Raw genomic sequence first — 25575 nt, forward strand, 5'->3', positions numbered from 1 at the left:
CAAAGAGATTTAAACAATAACACCGACAACCTTTGCCACCACTCCAGGGGATATTCCATTCAACAACTTCACCAGCTAGCCGTAACAAAAGGATGGAGGCAATGAGGACTGCTTGGCCGGCACGTAGGAGAGTAACGAGAGGGGAAGCTACAGCGGCAGCACTTCGACTGGCTCTCCTGAGGCTAACTTCACAAGCTTCATGCTACATGCCATTAGAGTTTGATTGATGTTAGGAGGATTCCGGAGAGACACTGGCAGTTCAGGCACAGTCAACCATGGTTATTCATTTAGACACGCACAAACCTTCGCTGGGTCTACACTGGCTGCAGCCACAGCAAAGAGGAGCGGCCGAGGCACACACTGTGAATCTTAAAATTTGGAATAGTCTCGGGCTGGAAGACGGCTTCCATTCACGCACAGACATTGGAACAAATCTAAGCGAAAAGGGTGTCTCTGTGTATATACATATAGTAATAGTCACATAGCCAGTGTTGCTTAAGAATTCTAAGAAACCAAAAAAATCAGTGCAGTTTTGAAAGGTTCAACCCACCATCTTGATTCAAGACAGCTTGTAATTGTATCCAAACCTGCTCCTAGGTCCCAGGAACCATCATGCAAAATGTGGTTATTTTATCTTAATATAGTGTATAGCTAACAGACAAACCAACAGCTTCCCAAAATATATAGCAGACATCTTACCTTGACCAATATTTTCCCTTTCAGACTTTCTGGAGAAGGCAGCTTTGTGGGATCTTCATTGCTCACAGAAGACAGGTCCAGTTTGTCCCCCAGGATTTCAATAAGATACTGGGCCATCTTCTTCTGCTGCCCCACGCTGCAGTGGTTCTCAATTGACAAAATGACAGGGTACCTTTGGAGGAGGAGAGCAAACCCACACAAGGAGAAAATGGTTCAGTTGCACACCCAAGGTTGTTTTTTCTGTAATCACTTGCTGTTCTGCAGATGCACAGCCACATTTCTGGTTCCAGCCCCAAAATGCCAAACACAAGAGAGTTCTCGGTTTGCACCAGTGAGTATTCTGACAATGGTGGTCACTCAATCCAGGGAAAGCCAATGTGATACACTCTGGATGTTGTTGGGTTACAGCTCCCATCCATCCCACAATAGCCAGTGGTCAGGGATGATGAGAGTTGGAAGTCAAACAGCATCTAGAGAGCACCATGTTGACTATCCCTGGCTTAGTAGGTCAGAATTTCATGTTTTCTTTTATATAAAATCCACTTCCAAGCTTCTGTTCAATGACAAGGTTTCAAATGCCTATTGGTTGGCCACTGTGGGAACAGGATGCTGGAGCAGATGGTGCCATTGGTAAGATTTAACAGGAATTTTCTTGTGTTGTTTGGTCATTTCCTGCTTTTAATGGAGGAGACATGGATGTAGAGTAAAATCCAGTATGATTGAGAGAAGGCAGTGTGCCTGGGCACAGAACAGAGACACGCATACTGCCTCTACCCAAAACTGGGTCCCAACCAGTGGAGGCTGGTACGTTAGGGTTTGCAATGGGGCATTGCTCCACCAACCTGTCTGCCTCCATACTTATAAGCAGTCCAGGGGGTGGCACTGCCTGTCGACTTCCTCCTCCACAGTCTCGGTGTTGCTTCTTATGGAACTCAGCAGGGAGGAGGAATTGACTGTGGCGCCACCTACTGCTGGGCTCCTTGCCTTCCAACCTACCAGTCCGAATGGCCAAGCCGGATAAAAGGCAAACAGAAGCCTCCTCTGTGCAGTGCACCCTAGCAGTCATCTCCATCTCCCTGAGTACCCATCTTACCTCCTATGAGTTAAAAGAGTCGGTACTACTGGATAATGGATCACATAAACAAAGCAAGCCACGTGTTCCTTTTACTTCCAGTGCCCATCATTATCTCCAAACCTGAGCCAGTTTATTGTATGCAGCTTGTTGGCAGGCTCTGAGACCACCCTGAATATCCCTTAATTATCACGTTTATGATAGCAGCAAGCCTTGTGGCTTGTCTTCCTCCGCTCTCCTGTTTTGCTTAAATGTAAAAAAAAAAAAAAAGTCAAAAAATGCTCTTGCAAATAAAGGACTCTCAGAGTATTCAGAGGCGATAAAAACCTGAGATAGCATCTCATAAATAAGACTGTGGCTGGGGAAAGAGCTGAAAATACTGCCCAATTTATTCCCTGCACAGGCATCCAGGCTGCTTATGATCAGCCACCAGGCTACTTAAACAGAAAAGGAACAGAAGGACCTGCTTGAATTTAGCACACTCTGTGGCTGTTTTCTGCTCACCACTTTCTTCGTAAATGTGCACTTGGGTCATTTTGCTCACTTGAGCTGAATGCATGCATTGTTATTTGCACTACTGTCCTAAGAATTGTCTATTAGGGCTGCAGGCAGTGGTAAGGGCCAAGTGAAAATGTCCTGTTCCCCACCCCTTGCTATTTCACTGTCCCATTCACATACCCTCCCCGCAACATTTCTCCGATGGAAATAGGGACGTCCCATTCCATAATGATAATTTCACTATTTATGCCTCACACATCTTATTGGGTGGCCCCAGCCACTCTGGGCAGCTTCCAACATATATAAAAACACCATTAAACATTAAACATTTTAAAAAAACACAAAAAAAACTTCCCTATACAGCGGTACCTCGGGTTAAGTACTTAATTCGTTCTGGAGGTCCGTACTTAACCTGAAACTGTTCTTAACCTGAAGACCACTTTAGCTAATGGGGCCTCCTGCTGCTGCTGCGCCGTCGGAGCACAATTTCTGTTCTCATCCTGAAGCAAAGTTCTTAACCTGAAGCACTATTTCTGAGTTAGCGGAGTCTGTAACCTGAAGCGTATGTAACCTGAAGCATATGTAACCCGAGGTACCACTGTACAGGATTGCCTTGAGACGGCTCAGGGGTCAGATAACTCCATACCCTTCAACATTTCTCCAGTGAAAATAGGGACATTCTAAGGAAAAGCAGGACATTCCGGGATCAAATCAGAAACTGGGACAGCTTCTCTAAATCAGGAACGTCCCTGGAAAATACTGACACTTCGAGGGTTTGCATTCAAAGGTGACAAAATGGGATTCTAGCCACATGGCCAGAAAGAAGGGCAGCTCTATCCCTGGTGCTGGCAAAGTTTATCACATCAGCTAGCAGATGCCATTTTGTTTTCCCAGACTGCCCACAGACATAGGGTTGTATCCAACCAAGTCTCAATGGGCCAGATAATTAGTCTAGTTCATTAAATTCAATGTTCATTAGTCATGTTCATTAACTTTGATTAGAACTAGTGCTGGATACAACTCATTGTGAGGACAAAATGGCCGCTCCCAGTGCAGGCAGCTCCCCAGAGTGCCCTGGAAAAACACTGACCTCAGCATTTGGGGAGGGGGGGGCAGATAGCAGTGGTTAGCCTCTGACTACCACTGTTGCTAAACAGGCAGCAGCAACCAAAAACAGGGGAGGGCAAAAAATAATTTCCACCTCCAGCATTCTGAACTTTTAAGATACCGTAATTTTCGCTCCAAAACACGCACTTTTTTGCTCCTAGAAAGTAAGGGGAAATGCCTGTGCGTGTTACGGAGCAAATGCACTCGACCGGAGCCATGGCTGCCGTCAGTCAAGCAAAGCGGGAGCCGCTTGCAGGGCTTTGCACGGCTCTAGCTTTGCTTGCTTTACAGCCAGGAGGAGGGGGAGGAGCCGAGGAGGAGGGAGGGAAGGAGAGCCATGGCAGCAAAGCGGGCAGCAGCCGCTTACACGCGAGGAGGGACAGACGGGAGCCATAGCGAGCCGGAAAAAGCGCCGCGTAGCCAGCAACAGCTGCTGCAGCCTCAGCTAACAAAGGTCCGTGCGCTCTCTAAACGGAGCAATGAGGCTGCAGAGGGACGGCAGGGCACAGGAGGGCTCTGAGCTACGAGCGCAGTGAAAACCAGTAAAAAAGTTTTTAAAAAGGCTGCTGGGGACAGGAGGGCATGGGATGAGGGAGAGGGGGAAATTACAATTCTCCCAGCGTCTCAGCTGATCCTCTGAGCAGGACTTGGGTTGCAGGGGATTCACCATTAGCTGCGTAAAGCAGCAAAGAGGGAGAGAAGGAGTAAAGCGGGAGAGGAAAGGAGCTGCTTACACTGCTGTAAGTGGCTGCTGTCCGGTTGGTTCCTTTAAAGCAACAGTGCTCTTTCCCTCCCCCCTCCCCGCTCAGCTCGCCGAAAAGCTCCTTTTCCACACACCCCACGCGTGTTCCTTCTCCCCTTAAACCCCTTGCCTGCATTATTAGCCGCATCCTTCTCCACACACCCCACGCGTGTTCCTTCTCCCCTTAAACCCCTCTTCTGCATCATTAGCAGCATCCTTCTCCACACACCCCACGCATGTTCCTTCTCCCCTTAAACCCCTTGCCTGCATTATTAGCAGCATCCTTCTCCACCCACCCCACGTGTGCTCCTTGTCCCTTGAATGCTTTTCCTTCCCTCCCCACTTAAAACGTGGTTACAAAGCATGGATCCACATGGATCCTCAGGATTTTTGCATTGGGCTACCCCAAACTCACCGTCAGATCACGTCTGTGGCCACAGCATGAACCACAAAAATCATACATCCACTGTTTCGTTTAGAATATTTTTTTCTTGTTTTCCTCCTCTAAAAGCTACGTGCGTGTTATGGTCAGGTGCGTGTTATAGAGCGAAAAATACGGTAATTTCTTTCACCTCCTGTAGATTTCAGCCAGAAGTAAAAAACCTTCAGACTTTGAGCTTGACCCTAGTGGGTACTGTGTATGTGCTAAACATTTTCACATTTCCAAGCCAAGAAATACCCTGAACTTCACATTAGGTATAAATTATGCAAAGTGAGAGAAATTTCGGAAGTGCTTTTCTTTTGCATAATTGAGTCTGGTTTCACCAGTTATGGAGAGAAGCCCTGCTCCCTGAACTCAGTAAATTGTACTTGGGGTCTTAGATTCCACCAGTTTACGCCCCCCACACAGTGTGCCAAGGGCATTTTCAGAAAAGAAAATTGACAGATTTGCCTGTCTCTAGCCCACAGATCATAGTTTGAGAACTTCCAAGAAAGAATGGGATGTATACAACTAAGTTCTACTCGGAATAGATCCACGGACATTAGCGGACCTGAGTTAGTCATCTCCATTAATTCCAAAGGGTCTGCTCTGAGTAGGACTAAGCAATGGCTACAACCCAGGGTTGGGGGGCAAGGGGGTTGACTGTTCAACCTGAGAATTCTGCTGGTGTTTATATTTAGAAATATAAGCCACAAACACACAGAGAGAAAGCCACAGTCTCCCGCCGGGGAAGATTCATTAACCGGGTCTAACAGCGCTGGCACCACACTGTAAAGGACAGACTTTACAAGCCAATCAATCAATCTCCTGGCTCTCTTTGGGGTTTCAGTATCTATTTTTGGATTCTCTGAGCTTAGGCACTGAAAGCGCTCCATATGGCTTGGAGCTCATCATACGGCTTTGAGAGGAAAAGTGGATTCAAGGTGAGACGATGGAATGATGGAAAGGCAATTCCACACCAGTTGCCCAGCGCAGGCCATTACTGTTATCTCCACTAAATCGGCCATGCCCGACTAAGCCTGCTACACCCACACTGCGTGCTATGCACAAGGTAACAAAAATAAATAGAGGTGGGGTTTTTTAGCCAAAAGGCATGGGGCTCAGTACCTGCCGCAGCTCAGTTTACCCTCTTCGCTGAATCTCAGGCCACAATCACATCATGATGCATGTAAAGCACTAAGAAGATGCCACTTTAAACAGTCATGGCTTCTCCCCCCCCCCCCAAAAAAAATAAAGAATTCTGGGAACTGTTGTTTGTTAAAGGTGCTGAGTGATGTCAGGAGACCTCCTATTTCCTTCATGGAGCTACAATTCTCAGAATGGTTTAACTGTCAACACCTCTTCACAGGGAACGTGGCCTGAGGCTGTGTCCATTAGTAGCTTGGAACACAGCTAGGTCATTCATTTTTCTCAATTTGGATTGAAGCTGGTTTGGGGAATGCAACAAAATGCAGCATTTCATAAGAAAACAATAGGATAGATATGGGTTGCAGCTAACGCCATATATGCATCACTTTCAAAACCAGAGATGGGTGAGCGCTGGGTGCAGAATTAACAGGAGTGTGTACACAGGGTAAGTGAGACAGATGCCTGTTCGGACATCCACCGAGAAGATACAGTGGGAGGAACCGAGCTGATTCCACTGATATCTGGCAGTGTCAGGGCGCCCTCAGCAAGAAATTGTGCATTTAGTGTGGCGGCAACGGTACCAGAGTTATTGAACTCTCTCCCTAGTGAAATCAAGTTGGTATAATCCACAGAGCTTCAGGCATCAACTAAAGACTTGTCATTTCACCAAGCCTTCTTCAGAAAATGATTTATAGTTTTTATAGCCTTCTTGGCAGATCAACCGTTTTTAACGTTTCTGTTTGTTTAATGTATTCTGCTTGAATTTTCTTGCTTCCAGACTGTCGCTACGGTTGAGTTGGGATACCAATCGCATGCAAGCATATTCGGGGGCCCACTATTATTAGACGATTGGGACAGCGCAACAAAGCCACTTCCCCCAAAAGATCAGACTTTTTGCATGGGGGAATGTGAGGGGAAATGCTCTGGAAAGCGTGAGAAAGCACTTGTGTTGATGCAACATCACATAACCTCCCCACAAACAAATCAGGGCAAATGCTCACTAAATAGCCAATGTTATCTAGTCTCCATGCAAATAAATAAAAATGGATGCTCAACAAACAGCTGTCTGCAACCACTCTTTTTATGCTCTTTTGGTTTAAACTGAAATTCTGTGCAATGCATAGGTATGTTTTATATATGTTTGTGCTATGGAAATTAGTAATAGTGCTAATAATTTTGCATTACCCTACACTCCTCTTCCTTGCTCCTTCCAGCTACAGCCTCATCCTTATCACTGAACGCAACCACGACTTACTTCTGAGTCAAATGCATTCAGGATTGCACTGATAGTATGCCTTCACTATGAAATTTAGATTTGTTTTGTAACAGTTCTGACTGCCACAGCTTCCCATCTCCCAAAGAATTCGCACAGCATATTGTTAAAAACAGTACATACTTTAGATAGTTTGAAACAGCAAACTCATGGGGGATAAGGTTCTCAGTTGCAACTAGTCACAACACAGAATCTCCAGGTTCAGATGCAGTCTACCTCTGAATACCAGTTGATTTGGAGCAGGACAGCAGGAAGGTTCAGAAGTTCTGAACAGTCTGCTTGCAGGCTCCTTATTGGGTTAACCACTGTGGGCAACAGGATGCTTAGCTAGATAGGCAGTAGCATCTGGTCCAGCAGGGCAGCTGGGGCACTGCCCCATCAACCTCAGTGTCCTCACCCAGCCCCAGAGTGTGGCACTGCTTGTCTGCTTCCTCCTCCTCAGTCTCAGTGTTTTAAAACTCAGCAAGGAGGAAGATGGTGGCAAAACTAGAATGGCTGTCATTGGAAGTGGCTCCACCTACTGTTGGCCTCCTGCCTTACATCCTAGGAGTCTCAACAGACACTGTAGATAGGGTTACAGACAGATTTTCTTGTGTTCCTAATTCTCAAGGCTTTTTTTCCAGCTGGATCTCACCAGAGCTCAGTTCCAGCACCTCTCAGGTGGGAGGCATTCATGGTGAGTTCTGGCTCCACTTTTTCTAGAAAAATAGCCCTTTAATTCTGTGCATTGTAGTCCGGTGAGGGTACTACAAATATTGCTAAGATATCCTGAGCCCTTCTGGCTTGCACAGTGAGAGGAGATGGAACTGCTGTCACAGCTTTAAATTTGCAGAATCAAAGCACAGAAAGAGGAAAGTCACATAAAAAAGCTTCTCCACACACTCTTGGAAGCCACTGCAAAAGCACTGGCTGCAGGAACTTACCTTGACACAGAGACCCATTATTCTCAGACAAACAGGACAAGTTAAAATAAAAATAAAAAATCTGGAAGGCATCCCTGCCCCACTTTCTCTCTCTGATTATCTGAGTGACTCTGGATTCAGAGGCAGCAAATCTCGTCCCATCTGAGCAGGATGCGTTTCTGTCATCTGGATAATGGCACTTTCGGACTTTCTGTCTCCTGCCTGACAAAATACCCTGTAGTTTGGAGGCCAAGCAGCTGGGTTGTCAGCTACCTGCTAATAAGCAGTCGTGTTTTCAGTGGAGCTTGCCTGTCTCTGGTCCATAATGTCAAACAAGACAATGCTCCACCAATATCCCCCTGGCCTGCCTTCTTACTTACAAACAGAGGGAGCTGAACTAAAACTCCCATCAACCCTGACCATTAGATTTGCTGGCTAAGACTGATGGGAAGTGTACTCCAGAAGAATCTGGGGTGCTACATGTCCCCCATCCCCATGATCACATTAGGCTAAGCTTTCCTGAGACTTTGGGAAAAGAGCAAGGGGAACACTGATAGGCTGGTCTTGAAATTGGCTCCCCCTGTGCTTCTTGGGGTCCTTCCGAGAGTTAGCTAAGAAAGCTCGGGAAGACCAAACCTAGGACTCAGCTACATAGCTGCAAATAAAACGGTTCAAATGTGTTGTAAAGTGCAATATACAAATGTGACACTAGATGGCGACAGTGAGCTATGCAAAATCCAATGTATTTTTCAAAACGTTTTAAAATAAAGCATCTTCACAGCGTGTGTGTTTTTCAATATGTGTGTAGATTCCACCCTAGAAGGCCCCTTCCCTTTTTGCATGCAAATTTAAGCTTGGGAAGATGAAGCCTGGGTAGATGTCAATAGCCCATACGACATCCTCTTTTGTATGCCAATTTGCCCTTCAGGGGAGGGCTGGCTGATGACAACAAAGGCCTTTTAGGCCTCACCTTTATGGCTCAGATCCATTGCAACTGGTATCCACGGGAACAGAAATTTCTAGTGTCTCCCAACTTGATTTATTTAACTCAGAAGCTTTAGTAACTACAATTGCCATGCATCACATGGGCTTTAAGGATAATGGCTATGCATCCAGGCTGTAAGGATAATGCCTACAGGAATCTAGTGTTGCCCAGCTAACCCTCTTCCACCACCGGTTCCTTAATTCACAGGGATAAGTCTACTAGAAAAAGTGGGGGGATGAGCGAGGAAAGTTAGATAGGGGGAGAGAGACAACATGAGGCCAGACTTTAATATGAAGACCTGGGGTGGTTGGGTAGACAGTGGGCTTGGCTCTTAATGAAACTTAGAAACTCCAAACCAAATTTCCATACACCTGCATCTCCCAACACGGTAATCTGTCCTCTCCCAGAACTCCCCCTCATCACAACAAGATACAAATACAAAATAGATGAATCATTCCAGTGTACAATGATGATGGTTGACCTTCCCCTTGGTACACCCAATTCTTAAAATATAGCACCCACACGGATACCTACTCGCTCTTGACGAAGGCATATTTGTTTATGGTCTCAATCACATCTTTAAAAAGGATCTTGGAGGTGAGGGTGTAGCCATGGTGGACAATAGGCTCACCGTCTGGCCCATCCCAGCAGTCAACTGCAAAGGGGAAGAACAAAAACAGAAGGTTTAGATTTAAGGAGGGGGGTTGTAATAAATCCATTAGCACGGTGAATGTTGTAATATCTGAATGTTGTAATATCTCTTAGACGAGCTATGATGGTAAGCTCCTAACTCAGGCATAGGCAAACTCTGGCCCTCCAGATGTTTGGGACTACAATTCCCATCATCCCTGCCCACTGGTCCTGTTGGCTAGGGATGATGGGAATTGTAGTCCCAAATATCTGGAGGGCCAGAGTTTGCCTATGCCTGTCCTAACTGGTCACCTTTGTTCTTCTGAGGCTGTGATTTTCCATTTTTTAATATTTTGTACTTTCTTTCATGGTTGCTTGGCCGTATTAAATATTTGACAGATTTCTCTCTGAAACTCTGGAGAGCTGCTGCCATCAGTGAAGGTAATACTGAGCTATACAGGCCAATAGCATATTTAAAACAAAGCAAAAAACCTGCTATGGTGGACGAACATCTCCTCTTGTAAGGATGATGATGGGTAGAAAAAGAATCTATGGAACACATAAATGATTCCACAGTTGAGTTGTTGTTGTTGTTTTAACAAAAGGAGATGGGCAATGGTGTGTGTGCTTTTGGTCCTTACCTTCAACGCAACGACATCCAGACTGCAGAACCCAAGAGTACATGTCAACTCTGGACTGAGACATCAGCTGGTCCCCCATGAGGTAGGTGTTATGAGAGGAAGTGATGAAGTAGTGACTCAAAGGGCATGTCATGTCCTGGTTGACTTGGTAGTGCTCTGGGTTGAAGATATCCCCAGCAGGGCTGCGCATGTAGTTGGTGAACCCTATGGAAGGAAGGTCACATGGGCTGGATTAATGATGCAATTAACCTGCCAGTGGGGGATAATTGTTAGGGGGTTGGCTAAGGCCTAGGCAGGCCTGGGTCTAAATCCCCACTCACTATGCCTGTAGTGTTCCATGCAGAAAAATAAATCAGCATTCCTAACCCTTTCTCTGGTTTGCCCACAGTCATGCTGAAGAAATGTATTTTAATCATCAGTTGCATTTTAGGGGCAGCAGCACTGCAAGTAAGTCCCATCATCAATAACACCACCATGGGGTGGGGAGCTTGCTGATCAGAAGGTCAGTGGTTCGAATCCCCACGACGGGGTGAGCACATCGAAGTGCAAGCAGATAAATAGGTACCGCTCCAGCGGGAAGGTAAACAGCGTTTCCATGTGCTGCTCTGGTTCGCCAGAAGCGGCTTAGTCATGCTGGCCACATGACCCGGAAGCTGTACGCCTGCTCCCTTGGCCAATAAAGCGAGATGAGCGCTGCAACCCCAGAGTCGGCCACGATTGGACCTAATGGTCAGGGGTCCCTTTACCTTTACCTTTAAACTGACCTTTGTCAAAATAGATCCCAGGATGGTTTACAAACATCGATCAATAAAACACAATTAAAATTATAGACTAGATTATTCTTATTATTCTATGATTAGATGATATTGTTTTTTAAAAACAATAAAATTATTTTTTCTCTGAGCAACTCTGTCTGAAAATTAGCAGGCAATCTCAGAGATAATTTCTCTAGAAAACTGCTTGCTTTGGGGAGGGGATCATAGACATTTAGGATCAACGCATTCCTTACAAGGTACTTTAAACTAATTTTGCACAAATGCACCCCAATCTGATTCTTATTTGGTGGGGGAACAGCCAAAATTAATTAAGGTGACATCCACAGGGCATCCATAAATTAATCTGAACAGCAGGAGTGCTACCTTGGCCCCACAACCATGGGTTGAAATTTGTGGGTGCCCAGCTCCTTCATGGGAAATTTTGTGGGTGCTTGGGCACCCAGGGAGTTGGCACCTATGCTGAATAGATTAATTTGGAGAGAATTTGGGGGGGGGGGTTCCCTCCCAAAGAGTTGAGCAGTGCTTGGTTGAGAGATCACCCATATATTGGATATGCATGCATTCTGCTACTAACTTAGCTAAAGCACAATTTGTTGGTACTGTTTCCCCAAACCTGAAAACCCTGTTTGACGAGAGCCAATGGTACAACAAGCCAATGTGCATATACACCATGGGAAGCAATGCCTCTCTCAATTTACTTCTAACTCTCTGAGAAATGGTTGTCCCCTCCAATCTAAGAATTAGCCTGCACGCTCTCCTGTAGGGACTGAATCTCCCCCATGTTCCCCAAGGGAATTCATCCCAGATATTCAAAATGCACTTGAAGGAACTATAACCCCTACTCCAAGTACCTTATTCCAGACTGCAAAGGATACCAATGAAGCTCCTAAACAGTCCAAGAAATGGAGAAACAGCACCATGGTCAGCTCACTGTGGAGCCAGTGAAAGCGATGACGGTCTAGAGCAGGCATCCCCAACCTTCGGCCCTCCAGATGTTTTGGACTACCATTCCCATCATCCCTGACCACTGGTCCTGTTAGCTAGGGATCATGAGAGTTGTACGCCAAAATATCTGGAGGACCGCAGGTCAGGGATGCCTGGTCTAGAGACCCATGAGGGCTGAAGTAGGTTGGTGTTTCTGGCTCCACCCCCCTCTGAGGAAGACTCTTGGGACTTTTAAAGGGCCCATGCCATATTCCTCAAGTCCTGGCTGGCTGGGGCTGGAAGTCTCTTGCTCAATCTAGATGTGAAGGGATAGGAAAGTGGTGCCCCTTGAGCTGTCAATAGTTCCAAGGAGGCATCTTCAGTATTGCAAGTTGGGAGGGCTAGTGACACAGGTCATGCAGGTGAATGCATTGTTGGTCCACAAGGTTTCCCCTCCCATAGAAGTGGTTCCCCTTCTTTTATCTTCAGGTACCTCCTCTGACAGCACGAGCCTGCTTCCTAGGGCGATAACACCCGCCAAAATCCACTGCACTAACTGCTGCATTTTCGTTTTCATGTTTCACTGCAGTTTTAAGACCCGCAAGTTCCTTTCTTCAATCAGCAGGGAACTGGGGGTGGGGAATCAATCCTTTGTCCAAAGGGCACCTAGATTTTCCCACAGGAGTTTAGACCTGGGCTCTATCCCACACACGGAGGTTATTCTGCTAGGGCCAGGTGCGTCACAGGCAAAGTAACCAAAATGCTCTATATTAAGGGAAGATCAAGCATTCTGTTTAGAAAAATAATCTGTATGATCAAACACACCTTCTGCACATTCCCTGACATTTGAGCTAGCCAGGTCCATGGAGAATTAATTAAGCTGTGAAAGCCTGCCTCGAGAACTGAGCTGGGATAAGAAAGGCTACTTATGAGATGGAGGAAAGTAACTCAAGTCTGCTTTTAGCAACTGAAACTTTCCCTCGGCTCATTCAGCAACCTTTCAAACAAACAGTCCCACCTGAGGCGACAGATGCAGATTTCGATCGGGCAAATCCTCTCCAGACTAGTTACACACGTTGAAAGCTCCCCACCCCCACCCCCCAATGTGGTTTCTCGGACCCACGGGAAAACCAGGCTTAAGATTTTAAAAACCTTCCATTGGGTCCTCCTAACGATTTGCTGTTGGCTTTTCTTTTTCAGCTGGGTGATCTGCACCTTCTGTGTCTCACCCGCTCTACTTGGTTTATATATTTTCTAATCTCCCCCAACAGCATTTTGCTGTTTTGACTTTGTGTCTGCTCTTGGGCTCTGTGACAGCTTTGTCAATTTTTGTTGCTATAGACTTCCTAGCAACCGAGCTTGAAGAGCAAAGCTATTCAACTTGGATGTCTGAAGTTTGTGTGTGTGTGTGCGTGCCTGTCTTCAGGCATGTCACCAATACCAGTACATTGAGCTTATTTAGCAGCTGAGCTTTAGGTTTCATGGTTTCTGTTATCATTAAGGATATATGAGTCTCACTTAATCTCATCCTGAAATTCAAGATGTTTTGTTTTTTAACAGTCAAATCAAATGCTTAAAACAGACACCGAATACTAAAACACTAGGAAAATCAATTTTTTTGGTGTTCCTCTCTTCTCCCGGACAGTCCTTTCCTTGGGGAAAAAGGAAGGGGGCAACAAGCAGCAAACAGCTCCTCATGCAGATGAACCTTTCCATGTGTTTCCTTGACTCAAATGATTCCTTGACTCATACAGACTGCCTTTTCCTAGCCAGGAACCATACAGTTTATAGATCAAGATTCCTGGCAGGAATTGGTGCTGTGTGCATCATATGCAGGCAAGACAATGCCTTGCAGGATGTCTCCTGTGTCCCTCTGCTTTCTGTCACCCATTCCTCAAGGCAAGACTTTCCCTTCTCTTGCTCCACCCTTAGCTAGGGATGCTGGAGGTATCCAATAAAAATGGAAAAGGAAGCCAAAATCGCCACAGTTCACATGTTCATCTCTGATCACGAATAGAAATCAGTCAAGCACACACAGTCGGCATTTGTTCACACCATGGTTGCTGTTTCAGTCTGCAAACGATAGCTAATAAATGACCTTTACTTTTTGCATTGTTTTGATGTTTCCTTTACATCAAAAAGAATGTAGGTTCTGTTCAGTTTCGTAAACACAGGTCAGAATGGAAACCAGTGCCTTGTTATACACCCTTGCCCCTTGCCATAATCAGAATGGCCAACAATGATTAAGATAGCCACTTACACATCAACACTCAAAACAGCAAAAGAAAATGCCACTTTATATGAAATGTGCACCTGGTAATTTTTATAGAGAGGTTCAAATTTAGATATAATCACTGTATTTTAAATATAAATGCAATGCATCTCACTGTGGTGCAGAAGACTACAACCAGCTGACCTGGGTGCCTGATCAGTTGCTATCCGAGGTGCTTAATTGTGGATGGGTCACTTAACACCCTCTCCTGCTCTTCCTTCTTAGGGTTCATGGACTGGCCAGCCCTTCAAAAAGAGGATTTTCCTCTGCAAAGTAGGACGCATTAGCACCTTACAACCCCCCTCAAAAAATAATTATAATATTAAACTACGGTAAATAATCAACTGGCTCTGGGCAGATTAACACAACCTTGCTAAGCTTATAAAAGTTGTAACTTCACTTGCTCCAATATTAAACTCAGGTCAAGGTAGGGACCCAGAGGAACCAGAAGGAGGTATTGTCACGCTAGGCGAGAAACCATGAGGATTGTAGATGTACAAAAAAAAAATATTAAAACGAAAACCTGTAAGAGGGCACACACACCAGGAAAATAAATAACAGCAACCTAATCAGGACCCTTGTGCATGCTCAGTAGCTGTGGAATGTTCAGCATTGGGAGGGGAAAGTGTTTATTTTACATATTTTGAGCATTTGCAATCCTCTCTTCAGCTGAAAATGCTCCCAGAGCAAGCTTACATACAGTCAGAACAAACCTGCAGGCTTACAATCTCTTTTTTTAAAAACACACAAACACTCACACACAAACACAAAAGGAATGAGGAGTGAAGAAGAAAACCAAAACTTTGGCACCAAGATGATGGAATGAACCTTCCTATCTCTCCCCTGAGACAGCCCAATGGAATGGCTGCCCCCCAGATGACTGTGGAAGCAGAGGATGTCCAATGGGTCTGGCCAATGGAGGGAGCTCTGCTTCTCAGCTTTCCCACTGAAAATAAATTGAAAACCGGGGTGGGGTGCAGGAATGGGAAGAGGGATATTCTGCTTCAGCCCCTTACAGTTTATAGTGTCCTGGAAGAGAGCATGACTAGCTGAAATCCTGAAGTGCGGGATTCCAGTTAGGGAGGAAGTTACGCTGCAATATTTTGTTGCAGATCTCACTTTGTGGCTGTGTGCACACCATCCATTTAAAATGCACGATTTCCCTCAAGGAATCCTGGGGACTGTAGTTCACCCCTCAATTCACAGCACCCTTAATACACTACAGTTCCCCTGATCCTTTGGGCAAAGTCATGTGATTTTTAAACTCACTCTAAATGGATGGTGGGCACACTCCCTGTATATCTATCGGTGTGGCAACATTATCAGACACCCCCAGAAGGAAGAAGGGGGGGGGATTGTTGGGCCAATTCAAGTTCCCTTGGCATCCAGGCTGGGTGTGGAGGGGCAGGAAGGGATTGGCCAGCTTTGGACCCACAGCTTTCATTTATCACCCCCTTCTCTGACTTCTTCTCTGTATAAACAAGGCACGATCATTTTTCAAGTCTGACTCTGACTTAATCCAGTTGCATGAAATCAATACTTTAAAGAATGTGGCAGTTCCTCAGAAAAAGCTGGATGTTTGCAGGAGTTGGTGACAACGTGGGGAGATATTGCTCACATGTCAGAACACATATCATAAAATAAAAGGTCGAGGAATGCACATCTGATGGCGCTGCAGTAATATTTGCTCCCCCACCCCATCAATATTTTATGTCTGCTTGTTAAAGTGACAGCTTTACTTTGATTATTTACGGCAATCGGCATTTTCCATGCATAAGCCTTAAATCTGCATTGGTCAGACTGCTCATTTACAGTAGAAGTGTTCTTCCTCCTCCATTTCCTCTTCCACACGAACAATAACCATGCTACTATGTAAATTTAAAAACCGGTGCCTGGTTTTGTTTGTTTTTCCTCCTCCCTCTCCATTCCTTTTTCCTTTTGTGCCATGCCTTTGCAACTGTAAGTCTTGCTACTATATGTCAGCCTGCCCTGGAAGCCTCTTTGGGCTGAAGAGTGGGATAAAATGCTTTAGATAAGCAAGTGGGATAAAATAAAGTAACAAAATAGATAATTAAGCAGAGGTTTCCATATCTAAACCTCAGCATTTTACAGCATGGGGATGGAGGCAGCACACAATTCTTTATCCTTTCCTGTAAAGTGAAGGGGAAAATTTGCTTATTCAACCTCACAGCACACATCTAAACATAACACATACAGGCACCACTTCCAGATACTTCTTGTCGTCTAGTGCTCCCTGCCCCCTGCAAAAATGACCTCTTAACATTCAACTTCTTGGCTGTTCTCAGTCATAAATTTAGTTGGCAGACTGACACAGCCTCTCCAGTTCCTAGTTTCTTTCATTGGACTACAACTCCCATCATCTCTGACCATTGGTCAGGATGCCTGGGGCTGATGGGAACTGGAGTCCAGCACCATCTGGATCCACGCCCTTTTCTTTCTTTTAAATTTGCCAATTTATCTAGTATCACATATTTGGAAAACTATGCAGAAAGTTCCGCTTCATTGTTAAGTAGTCCCACTTCAGTTCCAAACTGATGGAGAAACTTCAGTGGTTAAACGCCTAACAGAGCAAACAAATGAGAATGGCAACAAAACACACAGTTGTAGCCTCACCTCCTAGCACAGAAATGGGGTCACACACCGTTTGGACAAGCTTCCCGGGGGTCACTTGCCAGTGGTGGACAAGGACAGAGACAGAAGTGGCTGGAACAATGTATGCGGCTATTGTACACCAGGCTGATTACGACACAAACTCATGCACACCCCTCCTCTCCCCTCCATCCAAGCAAGCAATGGGCATGATTAGAGTTCAAGGACACATGCCAATCAGGCAAAAACACTCTAGGAAAGTGCAAAGCAAGACTGGTAAGGAGTGTGACTCAAGGAGAAGGGTTGTGGCCTAGGGAGAGTCCCAAGAGTCGGGGGGGGGCACAACTAGCCCCTGGACCTGAGGTTCTCCTTCCCCATCCTAGCAGGAGTGCTCCTGTTCCGGGATCCATTCAGACAACTGCCACTTTACTTCAAGCTAATCCTTTCCATCTGGCTTCCCTTCATCTTTTGTGTCTCTTTCAGGGCCTTGCAGAGCCAGGCAGAGGCCCGGGCCAGGTAGATAATGTGCCCCCCTTTTTTACCCTGGGGATAACTGAAGTCTTATAAAAAAGTAAGTATATATTTGTGAATATTGTGAATATGCTGACTGAGGCCCCCTTTGGAATCGGAGGCCCGGGCCAAGTGGCCCATATGCCCCCCTCTCTTTGTCTGGGCCTGGTCTCTTTCCCAAATGATGCGCAGCACACTCAATATTCATTTAGCTGTTTTCTCCCACCCTTATCCCTCACTAGTGCTATTTTTCTAGAAAAAGAGATGCTGGAACTCAACATGAGCGCCTCCCTTGTTCTCTTAGAATGGCAATGGCACCCACATGAGAAGTGCCGGAACTTAGTTCCAGCTGGGGGGGGGGAACCTGCCCCTTACCCTTTCTTTAAAAATATATTTTTGTACTTCAGAAAACCTTAGGGTGGGTTCTGATACCTTTCTCTTTTGGTTTCTCAAGGAAGCCAGCTGGAGCCCCAAGTCTGTCAGCGCTCGCCACACTAGCTGGCTATCCGGCAGAATTATTTGCTTTGAGCTTGACAAGATGTTCAAATAAATCCATTAATGACCATTATTCCCAAAGCTAATAATATCGACGCTACAGCACTGAGACAGCAGGCAAAGGAATTGGCTCACAAATTACAAATACATCTTGCAGCAAACAGAAAGTCCAGTTTGAGCAAATACAGGTTAGCCGAACAAGATCAGTTTTGATCTTGCTAGTGGTTTTCAACCAGTGTGCCATGGCACCTAGGGACGCCCTGAATGATGGTCAGGGGTACAGCAGGCAACACTGGCCTCTGTCACTTTTTCCTTCTTTCTTCTGATGCCCTCTCATGTCTCTGCCTCCCAAAGGCTTGCACAGCTGTTTGTTGCAGCAGCCCTGCAGCTACAAGTGAATGGTGCCTCTGAGGCTGACCAGGGGGTGCTTCCCAGGCCCCTGTGGGGCAGTGTGAGGAGGCAACTCACTTTGGGGCAGGAGGGGGCAGCTCAGAGACCAGGGGAGGCAGCAGTGGCTGCCCGGAGGACTCCCGGGGAGAGGGGAAAAGAAAGAAGGCTGAGGGAACACTCCACAAGGGAGCGTGTTTGAAAGGGGGTATGGGGCTGTCCATTGTGCAGGCAAGGGGTGACATAACTGGGCTCCTGAGCCCTACAGGGGTGCCGCAGAAAGAATGTAGCTGGTCAAGGGAGCCATGGACTCAAAAAGGTTGAAAACCTCTGTGCTACAGTAACAGAGAACTAGGGAGGGCAGAATCAACCCATTCCTCATTCTGGGAGGGAAGAGCTCTGTTCTATTAATGGGACATTCCAGGAACAAATTATTCTGTGCCATTCAGAGGTGTGTTTTTTTGTGTGCCATAGAAAGATGTTGTTATAATTACTACTAGTCAAAAAGTGACCCAATTCGCAAGTATTGACGACTCCCCACCAGCTCAAAAATAACTTTGATGGGTTCTACTAGCCTAAGGAAGCTAGAGTTTGCAACCTTGCTTTGAGAGAAGCTAAGTGATAGCATCTTAGAGTACTTCCTAAGAAGAAAAACTTCCCACACACATGCTGTGTGGACTGAGCTGGAGGCAGAGAGAGCAGGCAGAGTGGTTGAGTTCAAAGGCAAACACACAGGAAGATTTGTGCTGAGGCTTCCCATTCAGATAACTGTCTGATGCCGCAGTGGGGTGGAGTCTGAATTTGAGGACTTTGGACTGGGTGCCCATTCCCGCCCCCTTTCCTGATCAGCTTGAAATAGGATTCAGATACCTTCTGCTCTTCCTGCCAACTCATAGTCAACTCATCCATAATGTATTTTGTTTTAGCTTTTTAAATATGTGTTTTTGATTAGGACCAGAATCCAGAATACTGGGAATAAGTCTATTCTTTGGGGCTACACAATTTCCCATATTTCCATACTGCAGGGAAATTCAATGTCCCCAAACTGGGATATTATTCTAATCTAACAGAATTGCTATTAATATGTTAACATTTTGGGGGTGGAGGACACCCCAACTCTGCAGGGAGAACAATGGGGGTAGGAATTGGGGCCAGAGCTAGCACATTCATCCCTATGCACATGCTCTACCTGCTTATGTGTATAACAGCTGAATCCCTTTGTTCATCTAGTCAAGTGTGGTTTAGCAAGGAGTGTGTGTTGGGAAAAGACCTGGGAGACCAGGATGCAGACCCAACTCAGTCATGAAGCTCACTGTTAGTGTCTGTCACTATCTCTCAGCCTAACCTACCTTGCAAGGCTCTTGTGAGGATAATATAGTGAGCAGAAGATAGGATATAAATGCAAAACAGAAATAAAACAGCAGACCTTTGTCAAGAACCACCAATGCTTTTACAGCTGCCATCAAGTGTCCCCACCTTCAGAGATTAGTCTGATGCTACAAATATCAGACCCCTTTTCCTGTTGAAGCCCCTCAAGAGCTTCATTCAGCTCGCTTTAATTTTTGTGACCTTCCAAAAGAAGATGAAAACTTTCGTGTTTGGCAGGGGAAGCGTTTCAGGTGCCCCGATGTTTTCAAACCACGCAGTGCTTTTTGTTTACAAGATTTCTTCTTTAGTTAGCTAATTATTCTTAACATTGTTAGGATCTTGGTCCCACCTTGGGTTTGTACATTACGGAAAGGGCAGATGAGAAATGAATGACAACAGCATCACCCTAAAAATACTAACAGAAAGGGAAAACACAGCAGGTACAAGGGTAGAAGGGAACGTCCATTCTTTGTGGGAAATGACCCCGGCCAGGATCCAGTTAAGGCATTTATTCAGTAACATCGCTCAGTTCTCCCTATAAAAGCAACTGAAATCTTACCGTCAATTCCAAGAGCTCCTTGTTCCTTGTTCTCTGGACATGGTTCAAATTGATTGATAATCTCCAGGCAATGATCCTTGGTCACATTAATCATCTAAGAACAAAAAGGAAGGTTGTTGTTTTTTGCTGCTGCTGTTGTGCACAAAATAAGAGATTGCCAACAATTCCTTCCATTTAACAAATCTCCCTTTCTCTGAGTAGTTCTGCAACTGGATGGTTTTCTAGCTGTGTGCGACATCTCCCCCCCCCCCTTTGCCTCTTTTCCAACCGGCCAGTGAGATTCCCATTTCTGCCAATCAATGTCAGCTTTGATAGGGCGAAAGCTACGATCCCGTCAATGATTGCCAGGCTGTCCTCCACAGAACGCAAAGCATGGTTTTCTAGGCCATTTCCATCCCAAGTGGGGCCTTAGTGCCCAGGGGCAGAAAGTAACACAATGCTGATTGCCCTGTCCTGGTGACAGACAGCTCCTATGGCAAGATGACATGGACCAGTTTTGGCTTGTCAATAAATTTAGTCCGTGTGGCAGATGTTCCTGGACACAAAGCAAGAGGAAGAATTGGGAGTCTCCTGAAAAATAACCCAGACAGAGTGTATTAGGTGGTAGGGTAAGAGACGACGTCCTTAGGAAACTGTGTACTGAAAGTGCTTTTAAAAATATTATGGGGGGGGGGGAATGGATTGTGTAGGAGCAAGCACCCCCTGCATCAAGGATAGACAATTTGCGATTCTGTATGCCTGGCTCCTCTGGTACTGATTCAAACCATGGAACAGGCATCCACCTGTATTTTGGCAGATTGGAAGAATACTCAGTAATGTACAACACCAGCTGCAGTCTAATGTGGTACAGCCTAGGGACACATTTACCCTGTGGAGACACAGGTCCATTAGGGCAGGTGTGTCTCTGCTCCACCAAACTCACTCGGTTCTCAGCCAGCCTCCAGTTGCCTTTCTCCTTACTTACAGCCAGTCCAGGTGATGGCACTAGATGCCAACCTGCTCCTCAATGACTGCCAGTGTTGCTTTTGCAGGACTTAGCTGGAAGGAGGATGGGCACAGAGAAAGAGATAGTTGGTTCCACCAGCCACTGGCTCTGGCTCCAGCTACTGTTGGCCTTCTTGTCTGCTAACCTACTAGTCACAATGGACACCAGCCATTGTTGCTGATGTATTCTCCACTTATCCCTTCTTCCCTGATGGGGAAGGGGGGTGCCATTTTGTGGTTCACCTCAGCTGCCAAAATGCATTAGGCCAGCCCTACCTTTTATATTTATATATTTATAGAGGGATGCTGGTGGCACTGTGGGTTAAACCACAGAGCCTAGGACTTGCTGATCAGAAGGTCGGCGGTTTGAATCCCCGTGGGGTGAGCTCCCATTGCTCGGTCCCTGCTCCTGCCAACCTAGCAGTTTGAAAGCACGTCAAAGTGCAAGTAGATAAATAGGTACCGCTCTGGCGGGAAGGTAAACGGCATTTCCGTGTGCTGCTCTGGTTCACCAGAAGTGGCTTAGTCATGCTGGCCACATGACCCGGAAGCTGTACGCCGGCTCCCTCGGCCAGTAAAGCAAGATGAGTGCCACAACCCCAGAGTCGGTCACGACTGGACCTAATGGTCAGGGGTCCCTTTACCTTTACCTTTACCATTTATATATTTGCCTATGCATTTCTGTAGCCTTTAGATGTGAAAATATGTGGTGCGGGGGAAGAAGCACAGTGGAGAGGCTGAGAAGGGGGAGCAAGAAAGAGAAGAGGGGGTGAGGAAGAGTGGGGTGAGCAGAACAAAGTCAATAACTCATCGGACCCAAATGGGGGGTTAAAGGAAGCAACGAAGGCTGAGGGACATTTTGTACTAGTTCACACATGACTGCAGAAACTCGGTGGGCCCGTCCCTCAGAAATGTGGAAAGCAGGAAGTAAAAGCACCTGCTGTATCTCCTGATGATTATCTACACAGACCCAAACATGCAGCGAGATTCGATTCCCCCTCCCTTCTCAGCATTAGGGGGATCAATAGCCCAGTGACACGGAAACCAATGCTAACTTGTTTAGAAGGGCAGCAGTCACAAATACAAGATTATCATCTGAGCAAAGGACACATTTAGAATCTCCAACAGACCATGAAAAAGCAGATGGAGAGTTCTTTAGGAAGAGAGTGGAGAAGAAAACTCACAGCAAGGTGTCCCCACTGCCCAACGCAGGGCACTTATGCACCACAGAGGAATGGCAGAAAACCTGGATTATTGGGGGGGGGGATTCCACTGCTCGACTTTTGAAGCCAGGTTCAGCTCTGTATATTCAGTGGTGAGAGAAAGGATTTCTAGACATGCTCAGAGGCACTGCTATCAAACAGTTGCATCCAACTCCAGTCCTATTCAGAGAAGACCCTTTGAAGTTAATCGATAGCTGTGAATAAGGTTCATTAATTTCAATGGACCTACTCTGCACAGAACTTAGCTGGAGAAAGCCTATAATTGCTTCACAGTTTCCAGGCATTTAAATGTAAATCTTGGGGTTAAGCAAGTTGTTCAGATTAATTACAGCAGGTAGGGCAGAAGAAGTATTTTCCGGCACCACTATTAAATTCAGATGGATAATTTGCTGGAATTGTTCTGTGCATGTTTAGAGAGGGGAAACCCCCTGGCTTTTAGACCAATGCAAAGTTAATGAATTCGCAGCCTCCAATCTAAATGTTACAATAAAGCAGCAAAAGACCCAACATTCTTCCTATTGAAATCATATTTATGCACTTACCTGGCACAAGAAGCCTTGGGACGGTTTTGTGTATGGGAATATGCCACTTAATTTTTGCCAGAGGCAAAAACAGCAGCAGGTTTATTTGCTTTTTATGAGAGCTTTGCACAAACATTAGAAAACAAGATCTGGCACCTTTCATCAGTATCCAGCCATGCCTAGATATAAATGCGGCAATGCAGAAAAGTGTAAGACCTTGCTTATATTTTTTTTAGTTTTTTAGTTCTTGTAATGCAGAAAACAAAATCGTAAATTTGATAGTGCGGTGCAAACATTACAACAGAGAGCTGTGATGTTAGTTGACTGCCATTTAATTGGCAATGCATAAATAACTGCAAGCCAGATCTGCTAGGTGGTACTCAGTGTTTTATTATCAAAAAGTGCCTTTAAATGCCAGGATTAAAAGCTGGCAAATGTATTTGGGTTTTTATGAGAGCATTAAGAAGAAGCATACTTGCCATTAGGTTCCAGCCCAGAATGAAAGCTCTTCTGGAGAAGACTGCTGAGTGTGGTGAAGTCTGCCCAAACTAAAAATCTGAACTCTTTTTTATTATTATTATTATTATTATTATTATTATTATTATTATTATTAATTTTTTTGGTCTTTGAGTGCAAATACCCAGAATTTGGGTAACCACAAAACTTCCTCTGATTGCACTGTTTACAATCCATGCCATATGGTATAAATGTACACCTGTAACTAACTGATGAAGTGGACTGCAGCCCACAAAAAGTAAGCTATAATGATTGTATTTAGTTATTAAATTTCTATCCTGCCTTCTTCACAAAGGAGCACAGGGCAGCAAACACACAAGCCATTGAAAAAACCAAACCAACCATAGAACATCTTTAAAACAATTCCAGTGCTGATGCGGTAAGACCTCTACTTAGAAGACTTGTTGGGAAAGGAAGGTCTTCAGCAAGTGCTAAAAAGACAAATAAAGATGGAACCTGTCTAATATTAAATGGGAGCAATTACAAAGAGTAGGTACCACAGCGGTAAAATTCTGAATTCTATATTCTCCTGTATTCCCTGGTGAGAAGGCATCTGCAGAAGGCCCTCCTCTGCAGAGAGTAGTGATAGATTTGGTTATATAAGGGGCGAGATGATCTTTCAGGTATCCTGGTCCCTAGTTGTAAAAAGCTTTATATTCCAAAGTCAGCACTGAGGTTGTGGGTCGGTCCTCCATTTGCCCCAGTGTTAGCCTGCCCACACCAAGCTGAACAGAAGGCCATCCAAAGACAAGTATTTCATCATCAGGAATTTGTGGGCATGGATTCATGGTGAGAGTAGGACAGTGGTATATGTCTTATTTGCAAGAGAAGAGGACTACAGTTTGTATGCTTTATTCATGTTTCAACGAACAAGCTACATGGTCCTGAAGAAACCAAGTTATTCCTTATTCCTCCCTCAAATATCCATGCCATTATTGGGGACTATCAATATTTGGAAGGATTTGTTTGTGGAGGGTTTCCCCCCCCCCCCCAAAGAAATGCCTCAAGATGATTTATATGTTTGTCTGCAAATGCTTGGACAAGTTCCCAGATCTTCAGGGGTGACCTTCTCTTCATAGGTGACTTTGGTGTTCAATATGTAGTTTAATGGAGGCAAAAAAAAAATCACACTGAGAAGAATGGAGCAGACATTGCAAAGCTCACTTTGTAGCAGAAAATGTGAAATCTCTTTCGGAAGGGTGGTGACCAGCCTGTCCCTTTTCTTAAGGTTAAAGGAAGCCATGATGCTACTTGCTTCCATTGCACAAGCTTCCCACCCAAATCCCAGCCTTCCTGCCAGGGGAGAAGTTGGGAAGTGACAACACATAAGTTTGGGAGGGGTCATGCCTAGGCATTGACAAACCTGCCGATTTCAGTTTCTTATTTTCCCATGCTTAAATTCAGTTCACCCTGTTTCTGCATTGGTTGGCATTCCAACTGCAGCGGAATGGAATCAGGTGTGTAACGCAGCGAATGTGAGGCATAACAATGCCTTCTCACACCCTTAGAAAAGATTGAGGAGTGAACCCCCAATGCTTACCTTTTGCTCAGTGTCAAGGAAGCGTTTGAGGTCATCCACATCCAAATAGTCCTTGTGGTTGCTGTAGGTGAGCATGAGAAGATACAGGTCCCGGCGGGTCGACATCATCTTATAGAAGGCGCAGAACTCTTCAAAGTCCAAAGTTCCTTGGTTGTCATCTGTGTCTGCCTCCTGGTGGCACAGAGGGACATTTGCAATTAGCAGGCTTCCATCTTGTCCCTTGAGAAGCAACACGGTGAGCAGGCCAACAACTGCAGCCAAAGTTTAGAATGCTAAGCTATGTGGAGAGTAAAATGAACCCAGTTCCTATATAGCCCAAGAATGAATTCCAGTATTTAACTTCCAAAATGGGTTGTGCTGGGGGGAGAGTGGGACTGAAAATGGCTCCAAAAATTACCCACCCACTCCCCGCAGTTTGCAGGTAGTGAATCTGGGGCAGATTTTTGCACCCCACCAGGGTGAGGGAGGACCAGATTATTTCCCTCCCAGGAGTGCTGACCATTTTCAGTGGTCCTCCTAATGGCTGTTGTTCCCATCTTTTAGAATGTGGTGTGTTCCCAGGGTATTCTTGGTAAAAACTGGCAGCGGACAGTAAGGATGCCATTTCTTTCTGCAGAACTGTGGGCATCTACTGTGGACTTTCCGTAGGCTCCCCCACCCCCAAAAAACTGTTGAAATAGCAGCCTGGTCCTTCTCTCCTCACATGTATTCAGTGGTTTGGCCCCAACAGGGATAAACCCAGGATAGAAACTGCATCCATTGATCTTGAAA

General features: G+C 45.5%; 1 protein-coding gene across 5 annotated transcripts in view; it reads right to left on the bottom strand.

Annotated features, from left to right (window-relative positions):
• PLCH2 (phospholipase C eta 2) overlaps window positions 1-25575 on the bottom strand; it is a 339924-nt gene that overhangs the window by 80671 nt on the left and 233678 nt on the right. For all 5 annotated transcript variants that reach the window (XM_081016003.1, XM_081016004.1, XM_081016006.1 and 2 more), the window contains 5 exons: window positions 24805-24975; window positions 20021-20114; window positions 10120-10323; window positions 9383-9503; window positions 700-871 (listed from right to left, as the gene is read on the bottom strand). In XM_081016003.1, the coding sequence (XP_080872129.1) occupies window positions 700-871; window positions 9383-9503; window positions 10120-10323; window positions 20021-20114; window positions 24805-24975 (762 nt within the window). The remainder of the gene's footprint in view (window positions 1-699; window positions 872-9382; window positions 9504-10119; window positions 10324-20020; window positions 20115-24804; window positions 24976-25575) is intronic.

This window comes from Podarcis pityusensis, assembly GCF_964106645.2.
Source record: "Podarcis pityusensis genome assembly, chromosome: 8".
Taxonomy (NCBI): Eukaryota; Metazoa; Chordata; class Lepidosauria; order Squamata; family Lacertidae; genus Podarcis; species Podarcis pityusensis.